At 35.8% G+C, this 13,925-nt stretch overlaps 1 protein-coding gene across 4 annotated transcripts in view; it reads left to right on the top strand.

Annotated features, from left to right (window-relative positions):
- The window catches only part of pbx4 (pre-B-cell leukemia transcription factor 4), a 78,863-nt gene extending 66,103 nt beyond the window's left edge, over positions 1-12,760 (top strand). Inside the window, exons 8-10 of one of the 4 annotated variants that reach the window (XM_062049925.1) lie at positions 6,249-6,319; positions 6,835-6,921; positions 10,918-12,760. In XM_062049925.1, coding sequence (XP_061905909.1) covers positions 6,249-6,319; positions 6,835-6,921; positions 10,918-11,007 — 248 coding nt within the window. In that variant the 3' untranslated portion in view covers positions 11,008-12,760. The remainder of the gene's footprint in view (positions 1-6,248; positions 6,320-6,834; positions 6,922-10,917) is intronic. The other 3 variants (XM_062049926.1, XM_062049927.1, XM_062049928.1) reach the window with 3 other exon arrangements.
- The last annotated feature ends 1,165 nt before the right edge of the window (positions 12,761-13,925 follow it).

Genomic DNA, 13,925 nt, shown 5'->3' with positions numbered 1-13,925 from the left:
GACTTATAGTCCGAAAAATAAGGCATTCAATTTGTAAAAAAATAAAAAAATAGCATCAGTGTCAATAAAACAATAATATCAATAACGGTGATTAAAAACACCAAACAGCAACAAACAACATTCATTACAATAATAGAACAAAATGTATATTGTATTATTATTATCACTTATTTTTATTGCCATCAATTTAAAAAAAATAAAAAAAAGCGAGAACAGCATGTTTTGGTTAATCGGAGACTAAATTATCTATAGGTGTGAATGATTGATCGCTGTGTTCTGCGATTGGCTGGCGACCAGTCTAGGAAGTAGCCTTCCTCCCGCCCAAAGTCAGCGAGGATAGGCTCCAGCATACCACTGAGGATAAGCGCTGTAGAAAATGAATGAATGGATAACCATCATAGTGGCTTACACTTGCATTGCATCTCAGAAACTCGACAACCACAATGAAGCCATAATTCACAACAAGACCAAAGAGTCCTATTCGTTCATTTAATAGTTGAAACAAATTCATATATTTGGTCCCATATTTCAACGTATTACTCATTATCTAATCTATTTTTTTCCACTGATATCACCTCCATAACTTGTGTACACCAGTCATTATGAGTTGTACTAACAACCAGGGTATCTGCGGGGTCTTAAAAAGTCTTTAAAAAAGTCTTAAATCCAATCATTTGAATTTAAGGCTTGAAAATGTCTAAAATTCTCCTAAAATCTCATAAATGTTGTCATCCATCCATCCGTTTTCTACCGCTTGTCCCTTTCGGGGTCGCGGGAGGTGCTGGAGCCTATCTCATGTCTAAATAAAAACACATTTTTGTGTATTAGCAATATGTTTTCAAAAAAGTTACAAAAAACTGGTACAAATGTAAGAACAGAACATTTTGAAGTGCAATAATGGTAGAAAAAAAGAAACGGAAATTTATTTAAGAAGGTCTCTAGGTATATGTAGATGCCGACTTAATTCGGACTCCCGAACGAAATACGAATGAGATGAAATGGTATGAAGCAGGTATATTAAAGGTGAATATTAAAGCAAACCTCTTCACGCTGCATTCGTGCAAGCCAACTGATTTACTTTCCGCACAACTGGCAAGATAGTCCAGAACAATAGCAACCTTCCTCTAGATATCAGTCGGTATTTTCTTTTGGATGAACCTTAAGACATTCAAAAGTTTAATTTCCATGATTTTCGTCTGAAAATTCCTTCGGAAAAACTCTTCCGCCGGTCTTTTATTGCATCCGACCTGCATCCGCCCAGATGCATTCTTGGTAGTAGCGTCATGTGTGCAGCGCAATCCAAGATCATTTCTTGATGCTGTCTGCTATTTAACATCAGCACAGCCATTGGATACCTAATATTTGTAATATGTGGCAATATTACAGCAGACATCAGTTAAAAAAAGTTGTAAGGATCCGCAAATAGCTAGGGTGATGTCATAGGTCAACCAGAAAAGGAATTAATTTAACCAGGCTAAAAGGAAAAAGCGCCTCCTAGTAGGTACATAGCATATGAACAATAGTCGCATTAGAGAGAACATGGACACTTGGACGTCACATTTAGGTGTGAAAATACCCAAAAAATCTGACTAATTTAGTAAATGGAAACATAGTGAATGCATCTCTGAGAATTAACAGGAAGAAGCAAAAGTATTTAGTCTTGGCCCATCACAATTTTAATGAAGAGGAGACCGTTTATTTGCTTCACGAATTGAAAGAACAGAACATTTTGAAGTTCATTAATGGTAGAAAAAAAGAAACTGAAATTTATTGAAGAAGGTTTCTAGGGAAATGTAGATGCCGACTTAATTCGGACTCCCGAACAAAATACGAATAAGATGTAGTATGAAGCGGGTATATTAAAGCAATTGATGATTAAAAATCTGATTATCTAATCAGATTTTTAATCATCAATACAATACATTTACCTCATGCTTCACAATGTATATTAGCAGGATACATTTAATATATAATTACATTCACATATACTGAAAATGATAAACCCAGTCACCATTTCATCAGATGTAGTTTGTATGAATAAATTACACCCTACAGCACACATGTCAAACTCAAAGCGCCACATCATTTTATGTGGCCCGCGAAAGTCTGGAAATAATGTGCGTCAACTCAGTATTTTATCTTTCTCACTAAACCAGGGTTCACCCTTAATGTAATTGAATGTGGCGTGCCGCCACAGCATTTTCATTACCGGCATACCCTGGAAAGGTTTTTTTGTTTTTTTACTTGAAAACTAATTAAATTAATATAATGTATTGAAGCCCACAAGAGAAATCACATTTTTAAACTTTTATTACCAATATTACGATACAAAAAAACCGCACAAGTCCCAACAGGCTTTACCTACTGTGCAAACACTTTTGTCTCTGCGCTTCCCTAGACACACAACACTTCCTCATTATCCGCCAATCACCTTTAGAATAGAATGGACTTTATTGTCATTATATTTGCATATAACGAGATTGAGGACTCCAACTTAACAGTGTGGTAGTGGGAACAAATATAGGTTAAAAATAAATTACACTAGAAGTAATAAAGATAAAACTAAGAATTGAAATAAATATACTACTATCCAATAAAAATAATAAGCAATCGTGTACAATATACAAAACAATATACAAAATACTGTACAATCTACAGAACAAGACAAGAGTACCTTTCAGGCAAGGACTGTGTTTGCAAATAAATCTTACATCAAATCCAAGCCATACCAACACAAAACATTAACACCAGCTGGTCGTTACAGTATGAATTGATATATATATAGCCTATTATTTGCGCACTTTTGACAAGTGATGTACCGAAAACTTGACCACCGAAAAAAGGCTCTCATTACCGAAACCGGATGTAAACAAAACGCACGCCATTGTCTGGAGCGTTGTCAGCATGTCTGCAATGTTGACATAATTTTAATGTATCCCAGATATACCCGACGACAGCCATCTACAAAATGTGCAAGTATTAAGAGGACGGTGGCGGCTTTTAAAGAGAGAAAGTCCCAACTGGTGCAACAGCCGCTCGCCTCTTTAGTCAGGACATACACTACCGTTCAAAAGTTTGGGGTCACCCAAACAATTTTGTGGAATAGCCTTCATTTCTAAGAACAAGAATAGACTGTCGAGTTTCAGATGAAAGTTCTCTTTTTCTGGCCATTTTGAGCGTTTCATTGACCCCACAAATGTGATGCTCCAGAAACTCAATCTGCTCAAAGGAAGGTCAGTTTTGTAGCTTCTGTAACAAGCTAAACTGTTTTCAGATGTGTGAACATGATTGCACAAGGGTTTTCTAATCATCAATTAGCCTTCTGAGCCAATGAGCAAACACATTGGTACCATTAGAACACTGGAGTGATAGTTGCTGGAAATGGGCCTCTATACACCTATGTAGATATTGCACCAAAAACCAGACATTTGCAGCTAGAATAGTCATTTACCACATTAGCAATGTATAGAGTGTATTTCTTTAAAGTTAAGACTAGTTTAAAGTTACCTTCATTGAAAAGTACAGTGCTTTTCCTTAAAAAATAAGGACATTTCAATGTGACCCCAAACTTTTGAACGGTAGTGTAAGTAGTCTTTAAACACGAGTACATTTTATAATAACACCATTAAAAGATGCTAGATTTGTTGCTAGTTGTTTTTAATAAAAAGTCTCTAAACACTTGAAAAAATCTCAACAAAGTACAATAAGCAGCAACAATTGAAAATATGGCAAAAGGATACAAATATATGTTAATACTAATTAATAATAACAGATTTGCTTTTAAATGTATGTGTAGGAGCCTAAATGATGTTTAAGTTAATTTACATTTTATGGAAGGTGCTTTGTGTTTATTCAGCCAAAAGGGGACTATTTACTTTATTTGCATAATACGAAAATGTATATATTGCATGCTTAGAATAATTATAAGGTACTCTTTATTTGTAATTATTATATTTGTCTGAATAATTTGATGACGTTCTATTTTATACTGCTTTAATACAATGAAGATTACGTAACTGTTTAATTGCTTATATGGCGGAAGAATCTGTGTGGTGATATGGTTTGGACACAAGGTATTATGGGTAATGGTAGTCAGGTATGGTGGAATCAAGCCACACAGTTTTTTGACCTTACTCTTACTTTTTCTAACTCATTCTTACTGTAACAAGTTCGCTTCATTTTGCCATTCATTTGTTCCCACGTTTTGTATCGTTTACCGTATTTTCCGCACTATAAGGCGCACCTTCAATGAATGGCATATTTCAAAACTTTTTTCATATATAAGGCGCACCGGATTATAAGGCGCACCTATGAATCCATTAGATGGAGCTGCCCTAAAGGGAATGTCAACAAAACAGTCAGATAGGTCATTCAAACTTTATTAATAGATTACAAACCAGCGTTCTGACAACTCTGTTCACTCCCAAAATGAATAAACAGCTGTTTTATTATTTTCCCCCGAGGTAAAGTCAGTGACGTGGTGTTTTGTTTATCTTTTAACAACAGCAAGGTATAACATGTAGTGCAACATTTATATCACATAGTGGAGCGGAACTTTTCCCCGATTCAATAAACAGGTAAAAAACCGTGATACTGTTACGGTAAATCAAACGTTAGTGCAATCACAATATGGTAACACTTGAAATAGTGCAGAGCAATAACAATATCAATAACTCAGCGTTGCTCAAACGTTAATGTCACACAACACAACACACAAAATTAAACATGTAAAGCTCACTTTATGAAGTTGTTCCTCATCCACGAATCCCTCGACTTCTTCTTCTTCAGTGTCCGAATTAAACAGTTGGGCAGATACGGCATCGTTGAAGTCGTCGTTAATCGAGTCAGTGTCGCTGCTGCTCTATTCCCGTGTTCTACTGCGTGACTGATCGTCTTAAATTTAAACTCTGCGTCGTAAGCGCAGAGTTAATCTTAATTATCAGTTAGTCTTAATAGGAGCCATTTTTGGGTTTTTACATAAACAAACAAATGGAAATCAAAACGGCACGCCTCGCGCAGTCATATATCCCAACATGCACCGTTTTTAGGTGCGCCTTATAGTGCGGAAAATACGGTACTTGTGAACTTAATCATTCAAGAACGTAAAACAATAACGACGTGGGAACAAATGGCCATGACGTCGATCGCGAGCTACTGGTCGATGTCAGTCGAGACCTAAAAATGAGCGATCATCAATCTTCTCTATGACGTCACTTTCGTCACTTGATTGACATTCACGGCACCCGAGGGTCTTGTGAGATGACGCTGGCCTTTGCCAGAACATTATTAAGAAAAAATGACCGACAGGAAGGCGAGAAACACTTTTTATTTCAACAAACTCTCGCGCCGTGCCTGCCGTCAAAACTCTAAAGACCGACTGCACAGTTCCTGTCTTCACAATAAAAGCGCTGCTTCATCCTGCCTGCGCTAACAAAATAAGAAGGGGGCGGCATGGCGTAGTGGGTAGAGCGCCCGTGTCAGAAACCTGAGGGTTGCAGGTTCACTCCCCGCCTCTTACCATGCCGTTGTGTCCTTGGGCAGGACACTTCACCCTTGCCCCCGGTGCCGCTCACACCGGTGAATGAATGTTGAATGAATGATAGGTGGTGGTCGGAGGGGCCGTAGGCGCAAATTGGCAGCCACGCTTCCGTCAGTCTACCCCAGGGCAGCTGTGGCTACGAAAGTAGCTTACCACCACCAGGTGTGAATGAATGATGGGTTTTTAACATGTAAAGCGACTTTGGGTACTTAGAAAAGCTCTATATAAATCCCAGGTATTATTATTATTATTATTATTATAAGAGTCTCAGAAAACTGGCGTGTTTACCGCCCATGTCTTTCTTGTAAAGTGTATAAAAGAGAGTGTAAAAGCTGAGCAAATAAGATGGCAAAAAGCAACCACTTTCATGTGGTATTGGACAGAAAGGAGGACTTTTTTTCTCCTCCATTTGAAAATGGGACATTATCATCACTACTGTCTGATTCCAATCAATGCAAGTCATCACAATCAGGTAATACACCAACTTATATTCTTGTCTCCATGAAAGAAAGGACTGTTAAACATGCTTGTATTATCATTAAACACCTTTAACTTGTTAACGTCTCTTTCATAAATAAATCAATATATATTATATATATATATATATGAATGAGGTAGATCCCCTCCACTTGGTCAATTGAAAAAGTGTGGGCACCCGTGATGTAGATATATATGTTGCCTTTGGGGTCATACAGTTTGTCTCACGCAGGCGATGCCTACCTTGGGCTCCGATTGCTCAACGGGGAGGGTATCAACATCGGCCCCTCTCTACAGCCGCAGGTACGCGCGCTGAGGACAGCTGTGCCCGCTGACCTCCATGCCACCCGTGGATAGCTCTCCTTTAGCGTAGCTCCTCTCGACCCCCCTCAACCTCTTCTCAGACCCAGTCCTTTGACCCTGATGTGTTTCCCGACGAGATCCATACAAGGAGCTAGTAGAATAACGTCCCAACCTTTTAGTTGTGTGAGCATGTCTGCCGTAGGTGCGATAGATAAGCACTTCCTGTTGTAATGAATCCCTGTATATGTCCACACACACACACACCCTCCTCCTGTGTACAGCAAACAGAACACAACTTGTCCCAGTGAGTCTTGTTCCATGCGTCGTGTACGTTGTTATTACTGAGATGAAGCACAACCTTTCATGGTTGACTGATGGAGTTCTAAAGACACCAAAAAAAAGTACAAGAATTTGGACACTCACTCCGCTATGTTGTTGTCTGGTTGTGGAGTTCTACATAATGACTTTGTTTAGTCATTGGAACTGACTGGTGTGTTTGTTTGTTGTGTTGACAGGTGGATACCCTGCACCGTGCTACACACCTGACGGGCGGCTATGAGGAGCTGTCAGGTAGTGGCCTCTACACCCCTCATCGCCTGGATGTGAGTAACTGTGTAGTCAGCATTACTACATAAACAGTGGAACACTGGACTTTTAGAAATGATCTGTTCCAGGGTGAAACTTTCCCCATCATTATCGAGACTTCTTAACATTCTTCCCTATCAAGAGAGTTACTGTTGCCATTCGAATGTCAAAATAATAAGGGTGTAACGGTACACAAAAATTTCGGTTTGGTACGTACCTCGATTTAGAGGTCACGGTTCGGTTCATTTTCGGTACAGTAAGAAAACAACAAAATATACATTTTATGGTTATTTATTTACCAACATTTGTAAACAATGGCTTTATCCTTTTAAGATTGCTTTAAAATAGCTGTGTGTGTGATGGATGTGAGCCACCACTAGGCTGATCAGTGCAACAATGCTAAGCATAACAATAACATACATATACACACAGGGTCTATTGCCAGGGTTAATGCAGTCAACATATATAAAATAAAAACTAAATAAGATAAGGTTCTACATATAAAGTGCAACATTTCCACATATAAAGTGCAACATTAAACTGCTTCAAGTTGTTGCTCAGATTAAATACAATGACAAAACTTTTCTTCTACATACAAAAAGTGCAACAGTTTCAAGTCAACTCAGCCTCAGATTAATTTTTCTTTAACCCTGGTGACTTTCACTCAATCTTCATGTTTTTTGCCAGAAAAATCAGTTTATCCACATTGTCTGCAGACGTGTAGATAGAACATGTTCAAAGAGAAAATGAGCAGATATTAACAGTAAATGAACAAGTAGATTAATAATTCATTTTTACAGCTTGTCCTTTATAATGTTGACAAACTAATAGGTGTATAAATGACACAATATGTTACTGCATATGTCAGCAGACTAATTAGGAGCCTTTGTTTGTTTACTTACTACTAAAAGACAAGTTGTCTAGTATGTTCACTATTTCATTTAAGGACAACATTGCAATAATAAACATATGTTTAATGTACCCTAAAATTTTTTGTTAAAGTAAAGACAATAATGCCATTTTTTGTGGTCCCCTTTATTTAGAAAAGTACCAAAAAGTATCAAAATAATTTTAGTACCGGTACCAAAATATTGGTATCGTTACAACACTAGTATACACTATTGGTACCGTATTTTTCGGACTATAAGGCGCACTTAAAATCCTTTCAAAAATCCACAGTGCGCCTTATAACCCGGTGCGTCTAATGTACGGAATCATTTTGGTTGCGCTTACCGACGTCGAATCTATTTCATCATCCAAAACTAATGTAATGTATCAAAAAAAGAGAAGAATAAGTGATTATTACATTTTAACAGAAGTGTAGATAGAACATGTTGAAACAGAAAGTAAGCTGATATTAACAGTAAATGAACAAGTAGATTAATAATCCATTTTTACAGCTTGTCCTTTATAATGTTGACAAAATAATAGAATGATAAATGACACAATATGTTACTGCATATGTCAGCAGACTAATTAGGAGTCTTTGTTTGTTTACTTACTACTAAAAGACAAGTTGTCTAGTATGTTCACTATTTTATTTAAGGACAACATTGCAATAATAAACATATGTTTAATGTACCCTAAGAATTTTTGTTAAAATAAAGACAATAATGCACATTTTTTTGTGGTCCCCTTTATTTAGAAAAGTATCGAAATAATTTTAGTACCGGTACCAAAATATTGGTATCGTTACAACACTAGTATACACTATTGGTACCGTATTTTTCGGACTATAAGGCGCACTTAAAATCCTTTCAAAAATCCAGAGTGCACCTAATGTACGGAATAATTTTGGTTGCGCTTACCGACGTCGAAGCTATCTTATCATCCAAAACTAATGTAAAGTATCAAACAACAGAAGAATAAGTGATTATTACATTTTAACAGAAGTGTAGATAGAACATGTTAATAGAGAAAATAAGCAGATATTAACAGTAAATGAACAAGTAGATTAATAATATTTTTTTTTACAGCTTTTCCTTTATAATGTTGACAAAATAGAATGATAAATGACACAATATGTTAATGCATATGTCAGCAGACTAATTAGAAGTCTTTGTTTGTTTACTTACTACTAAAAGACAAGTTGTCTAGTATGTTCACTATTTTATTTAAGGGCAAAATTGCAATAATAAACATATGTTTAATGTACTGTAAGATTTTTGGATAAAATAAAGACATAATGCAAATTTTTTTGTGGTCCCCTTTATTTAGAAAAGTATCAAAATAATTTTAGTACCGGTACCAAAATATTGGTATCGTTACAACACTAGTATACACTATTGGTACCGTATTTTTCGGACAATAAGGCGCACTTAAAATCCTTTAAAAAATCCAGTGCACCTAATGTACGGAATAATTTTGGTTGCGCTTACCGACGTCGAAGCTATTTTATCATCCAAAACTAATGTAAAGTATCAAACAACAGAAGAATAAGTGATTATTACATTTTAACAGAAGTGTAGATAGAACATGTTAATAGAGAAAATAAGCAGATATTAACAGTAAATGAACAAGTAGATTAATAATATTTTTTTTTACAGCTTTTCCTTTATAATGTTGACAAAATAGAATGATAAATGACACAATATGTTACTGCATATGTCAGCAGACTAATTAGAAGTCTTTGTTTGTTTACTTACTACTAAAAGACAAGTTGTCTAGTATGTTCACTATTTTATTTAAGGGCAAAATTGCAATAATAAACATATGTTTAATGTACTGTAAGATTTTTTGATAAAATAAAGACATAATGCAAATTTTTTTGTGGTCCCCTTTATTTAGAAAAGTATCAAAATAATTTTAGTACCGGTACCAAAATATTGGTATCGTTACAACACTAGTATACACTATTGGTACCGTATTTTTCGGACAATAAGGCGCACTTAAAATCCTTTAAAAAATCCAGTGCACCTAATGTACGGAATAATTTTGGTTGCGCTTACCGACGTCGAAGCTATTTTATCATCCAAAACTAATGTAAAGTATCAAACAAGAGAAGAATAAGTGATTATTACATTTTAACAGAAGTGTCGATAGAACATGTTAAAAGAGAAAATAAGCAGATATTAACAGTAAATGAACAAGTAGATTAATAATATTTTTTTTACAGCTTGTCCTTTATAATGTTGACAAAATAATAGGTGTATAAATGACACAATATGTTACTGCATATGTCAGCAGACTAATTAGGAGTCTTTTGTTTGTTTACTTACTACTAAAAGACAAGTTGTCTAGTATGTTCACTATTTTATTTAAGGACAACATTGCAATAATAAACATATGTTTAATGTACTGTAAGATTTTTTGATAAAATAAAGACAATAAGGAAAAAAATTTTGTGGTCCCCTTTATTTAGAAAAGTATCGAAATAATTTTAGTACCGGTACCAAAATATTGGTATCGTTACAACACTAGTATACACTATTGGTACCGTATTTTTCGGACTATAAGGCGCACTTAAAATCCTTTCAAAAATCCACAGTGCACCTAATGTACGTAATAATTTTGGTTGCGCTTACCGACGTCGAAGCTATCTTATCATCCAAAACTAATGTAAAGTATCAAACAACAGAAGAATAAGTGATTATTACATTTTAACAGAAGTGTCGATAGAACATGTTAAAAGAGAAAATAAGCAGATATTAACAGTAAATGAACAAGTAGATTAATAATATTTTTTTTACAGCTTGTCATTTATAATGTTGACAAAATAATAGGTAGATAAATGACACAATATGTTACTGCATATGTCAGCAGACTAATTAGGAGTCTTTGTTTACTTACTACTAAAAGACAAGTTGTCTAGTATGTTCACTATTTTATTTAAGGACAACATTGCAATAATAAACATATGTTTAATGTATCCTAAGATTTTTTGTTAAAATAAAGACAATAATGCCATTTTTTGTGGTCCACTTTACTTAGAAAAGTATCGAAATACATTTTGGTACCGGGACAACCCTATTTGGATGTCATAATGAACTCCCGCCCTCCTGTTTGTGTTTCAGGCTAACAGCTGGCAGGACACAACAACTCCCCCCTCCGTCACCTCCCCTCTCGGCGCTCCTGGCAGTGTCCACTCCGACAACTCCAACTGACTCCCCACTCTCTCCTCTAACCCCCACCTCCCACCGCGCCATTTTCCTCCTCCGTCTCCATGGGATCATTTCATCCACACACTGTGCTGGACCACAGGACGGTCTGACCATGCCCCCCCCCCCCTCGTCTATACGTGCACGTTGACCTCACACAGTGCTCTTCACCACCACCCCTGAGATTGTCATCCACACAAGCCCCCTTTGCTCCACTTGCTGTGTCAAGCACAAACGTTAGCATCCTCGCCATGAGAGGGGGCACTCATGCTGTTGAAAGGACGGAGCTGGTAGGAAGAAGGAGGAGCGTGGATGGAACAATAAAAGCCCTTTTTTTTTGTCGCCAACCACCAGAGGGCGTCGCTAACTTCTTTGCTTTCTGTCTGCTAGTTTCCTTAATTGTAGCCTTTTTTTTTTTGGTTTGTTTTCCTTTTGCTGTTTCACCAAGAATGCACCAGCCGCCACCAAAAAAAAAAAATTAAATAAAATCCACCCGCTCCCAATAAAGCATCGAGAACGACGTCGGGAGCAAAGAGGGGAGGGGAGGGGTTAACAAAAACTGTCTTCCATGCATGTTAGGACTTATAAGCGTGTTTATTTTTTTTTATTTTATTTTTTTCCATAACCCTTTTCCCAGTTTTTAGCTTCGTTTTTAATTAAGAAAAACTTAGGGAAAAAAAAGTTAAAAAGGTTCTCATTATGACAGTCAAGACCAAAAAAGAAAAAAAAAAAAGAGAGGAGAAAGTGCACCGTGTTGTTGCTATGATACGTGCGTATCTCCGTGTGAGTCACGGGGAAGCACACCTTCTGTTGTACCAAAACCAAAAATACCACAGTCAGTAATGAAGATGATGGCGAAGACGCCGCCGCCACCCTTTTGTGTGTCTTTGTCTCTGTACGGCGGTCTCGTGCCTCAATTATTTTCTTTTATTTCTAGGGGCAGGGGGGGGTCGTTGCAGTAAGAACATACATCCTCACACATTTACTTTTTTTTTTTTTTTTTCTACTTTCTTTTCTGTCCAATCAGGCGAGGGGCTTCTCTCTTTCCCTCCCCTGTTACCAAAAAAGAAAGACTACACTCTTTGGAACTATTTTTAGCTGTTTTTTAAATAAAGTTGTGATCATGTTAGGTTGTCGCCTTACGATGGAAAAACAAACAAAAAAAAGACGTCCTTAAAAGCATAATTCTCCTGACTTTTTGTTACTAACGGCGGTTCATGCGACTGTATTTTAGGAAACACCAAAATTGTCATCAATTCTTTTTTTTCCCCCAGCCCCTACCTGTTGTTATGGATGTCACTGTACAGTTTGTGTAATGTTTCACTATTTCTTTTATAATGCTCGCTTAAAGATGCTCGTTTTTATTTGGTCTTTTTGTCCCCCCTAACCCTCCCTGACACACACTCACGGGACTCTATATAACTCTGTATCCAATTCTCATTACTATTATTATTATTATTATTATTATTATTATTCTTTAGGTTGTTTTTGTTGTCATTTCATAACCGGGTGGAAATGTTTGCCGCTTAGTCACTCGCTGCTGTGGAAACGGTCTTTATTTTGTAACGGGTGGAAATGTAACAATGTAATGGTTCCCCAAAGGGTTTGAAATGAAGCTTGTGTTCAGTGTGAAGGTGCATGTATGCTTTCATGTGATGAAACCACGTCCACAGCAGCCAAATGTACGGAGCCCCTAAAGGGACATGGGGGAAATGTTTTTTGTTTGTTTTTTTGTTTTTGTTGTGTGTATTTTTTAGACATTTATCTCCTGCGCGCGAGAAACTTTTTAGAAAGTTATAAAAAAAATATATTTTAAAAAATTATAATTTTTAAAAAAAATTTTTAGACATGTACTGTATCTCGTGCATACGAGAAACTATCTCGTGCGCACGAGATGTCTAAAAAAAAATTTTTTATTTTTTTTATTTTAGACATGTATCTCGTGCGCACGAGATACATGTCTAAAAAAAATTACCCAAAAAAAATTATTATTTATTTAGACATGTATCTCGTGCGCATGAGATATGTCTAAAAAAAAATAAAAAATTGTATAACAATAAAAAGTTTCTCGTGCGCACGAGATGTCTAAAAAAAAATATTTTTTTATTTATTTATTTTTTTTAGACATGTATCTTGTGCGCACGAGAAACTATCTCGTGCGCACGACATACATGTCTAAAAAAAATAACCAAAAAAAATTGTATAACTATAAAAAGTTTCTCGTGCGAACGAGATGTCTAAAAAAAAAATTATTTTTTATTTATTTATTTATTTTTAGACATGTATCTCGTGCGCACGAGAAACTATCTCGTGCGCACGACATACATGTCTAAAAAAAATTACCAAAAAATTTTATTTTTTATTTTTTTTAGACATGTATCTCGTGCGCAGGAGAAACTATCTCGTGCGCATGAGATATATGTCTAAAAAATAATAAAAAATTGTGTAACTATAAAAAGTTTCTCGTGCGCACGAGATGTCTAAAAAAAATATATATATATTTTTTTTTAGACATGTATCTCGTGCGCACGAGATAGTTTAGTAGTTAGTGCTACAGTGTACTAAAAAAAATTACCAAAAAAATTTATTTTTTCTTTTTTTTAGACATGTATCTCGTGCACAGGACATGTCTAAAAAAAATTACCAAAAAAAAAATTTTTTTTTTTTTTTTAGACATGTATCTCGTGCGCAGGAGAAACTATCTCGTGCGCATAAGATATGTCTAAAAAAAAAATATTTTTTATAACTAAAAAGTTTCCCGTGCGCACGAGATGTCTAAAAAAAAAAGTTTTTTTAAAGTTTTTTTTTTTAGACATGTATCTCGTGCGCAGGAGAAACTATCTCGTGCGCATGACATACATGTCTAAAAAAAATTACAACAAAAAAATTATTATTTTTTTTTTTAGACATGTATCTCGTGCGCA

Source organism: Entelurus aequoreus, linkage group LG06 (assembly GCF_033978785.1).
Source record: "Entelurus aequoreus isolate RoL-2023_Sb linkage group LG06, RoL_Eaeq_v1.1, whole genome shotgun sequence".
In the NCBI taxonomy this organism is placed as follows: domain Eukaryota; kingdom Metazoa; phylum Chordata; class Actinopteri; order Syngnathiformes; family Syngnathidae; genus Entelurus; species Entelurus aequoreus.
This window is presented reverse-complemented; position numbering and strand designations above follow the sequence as displayed.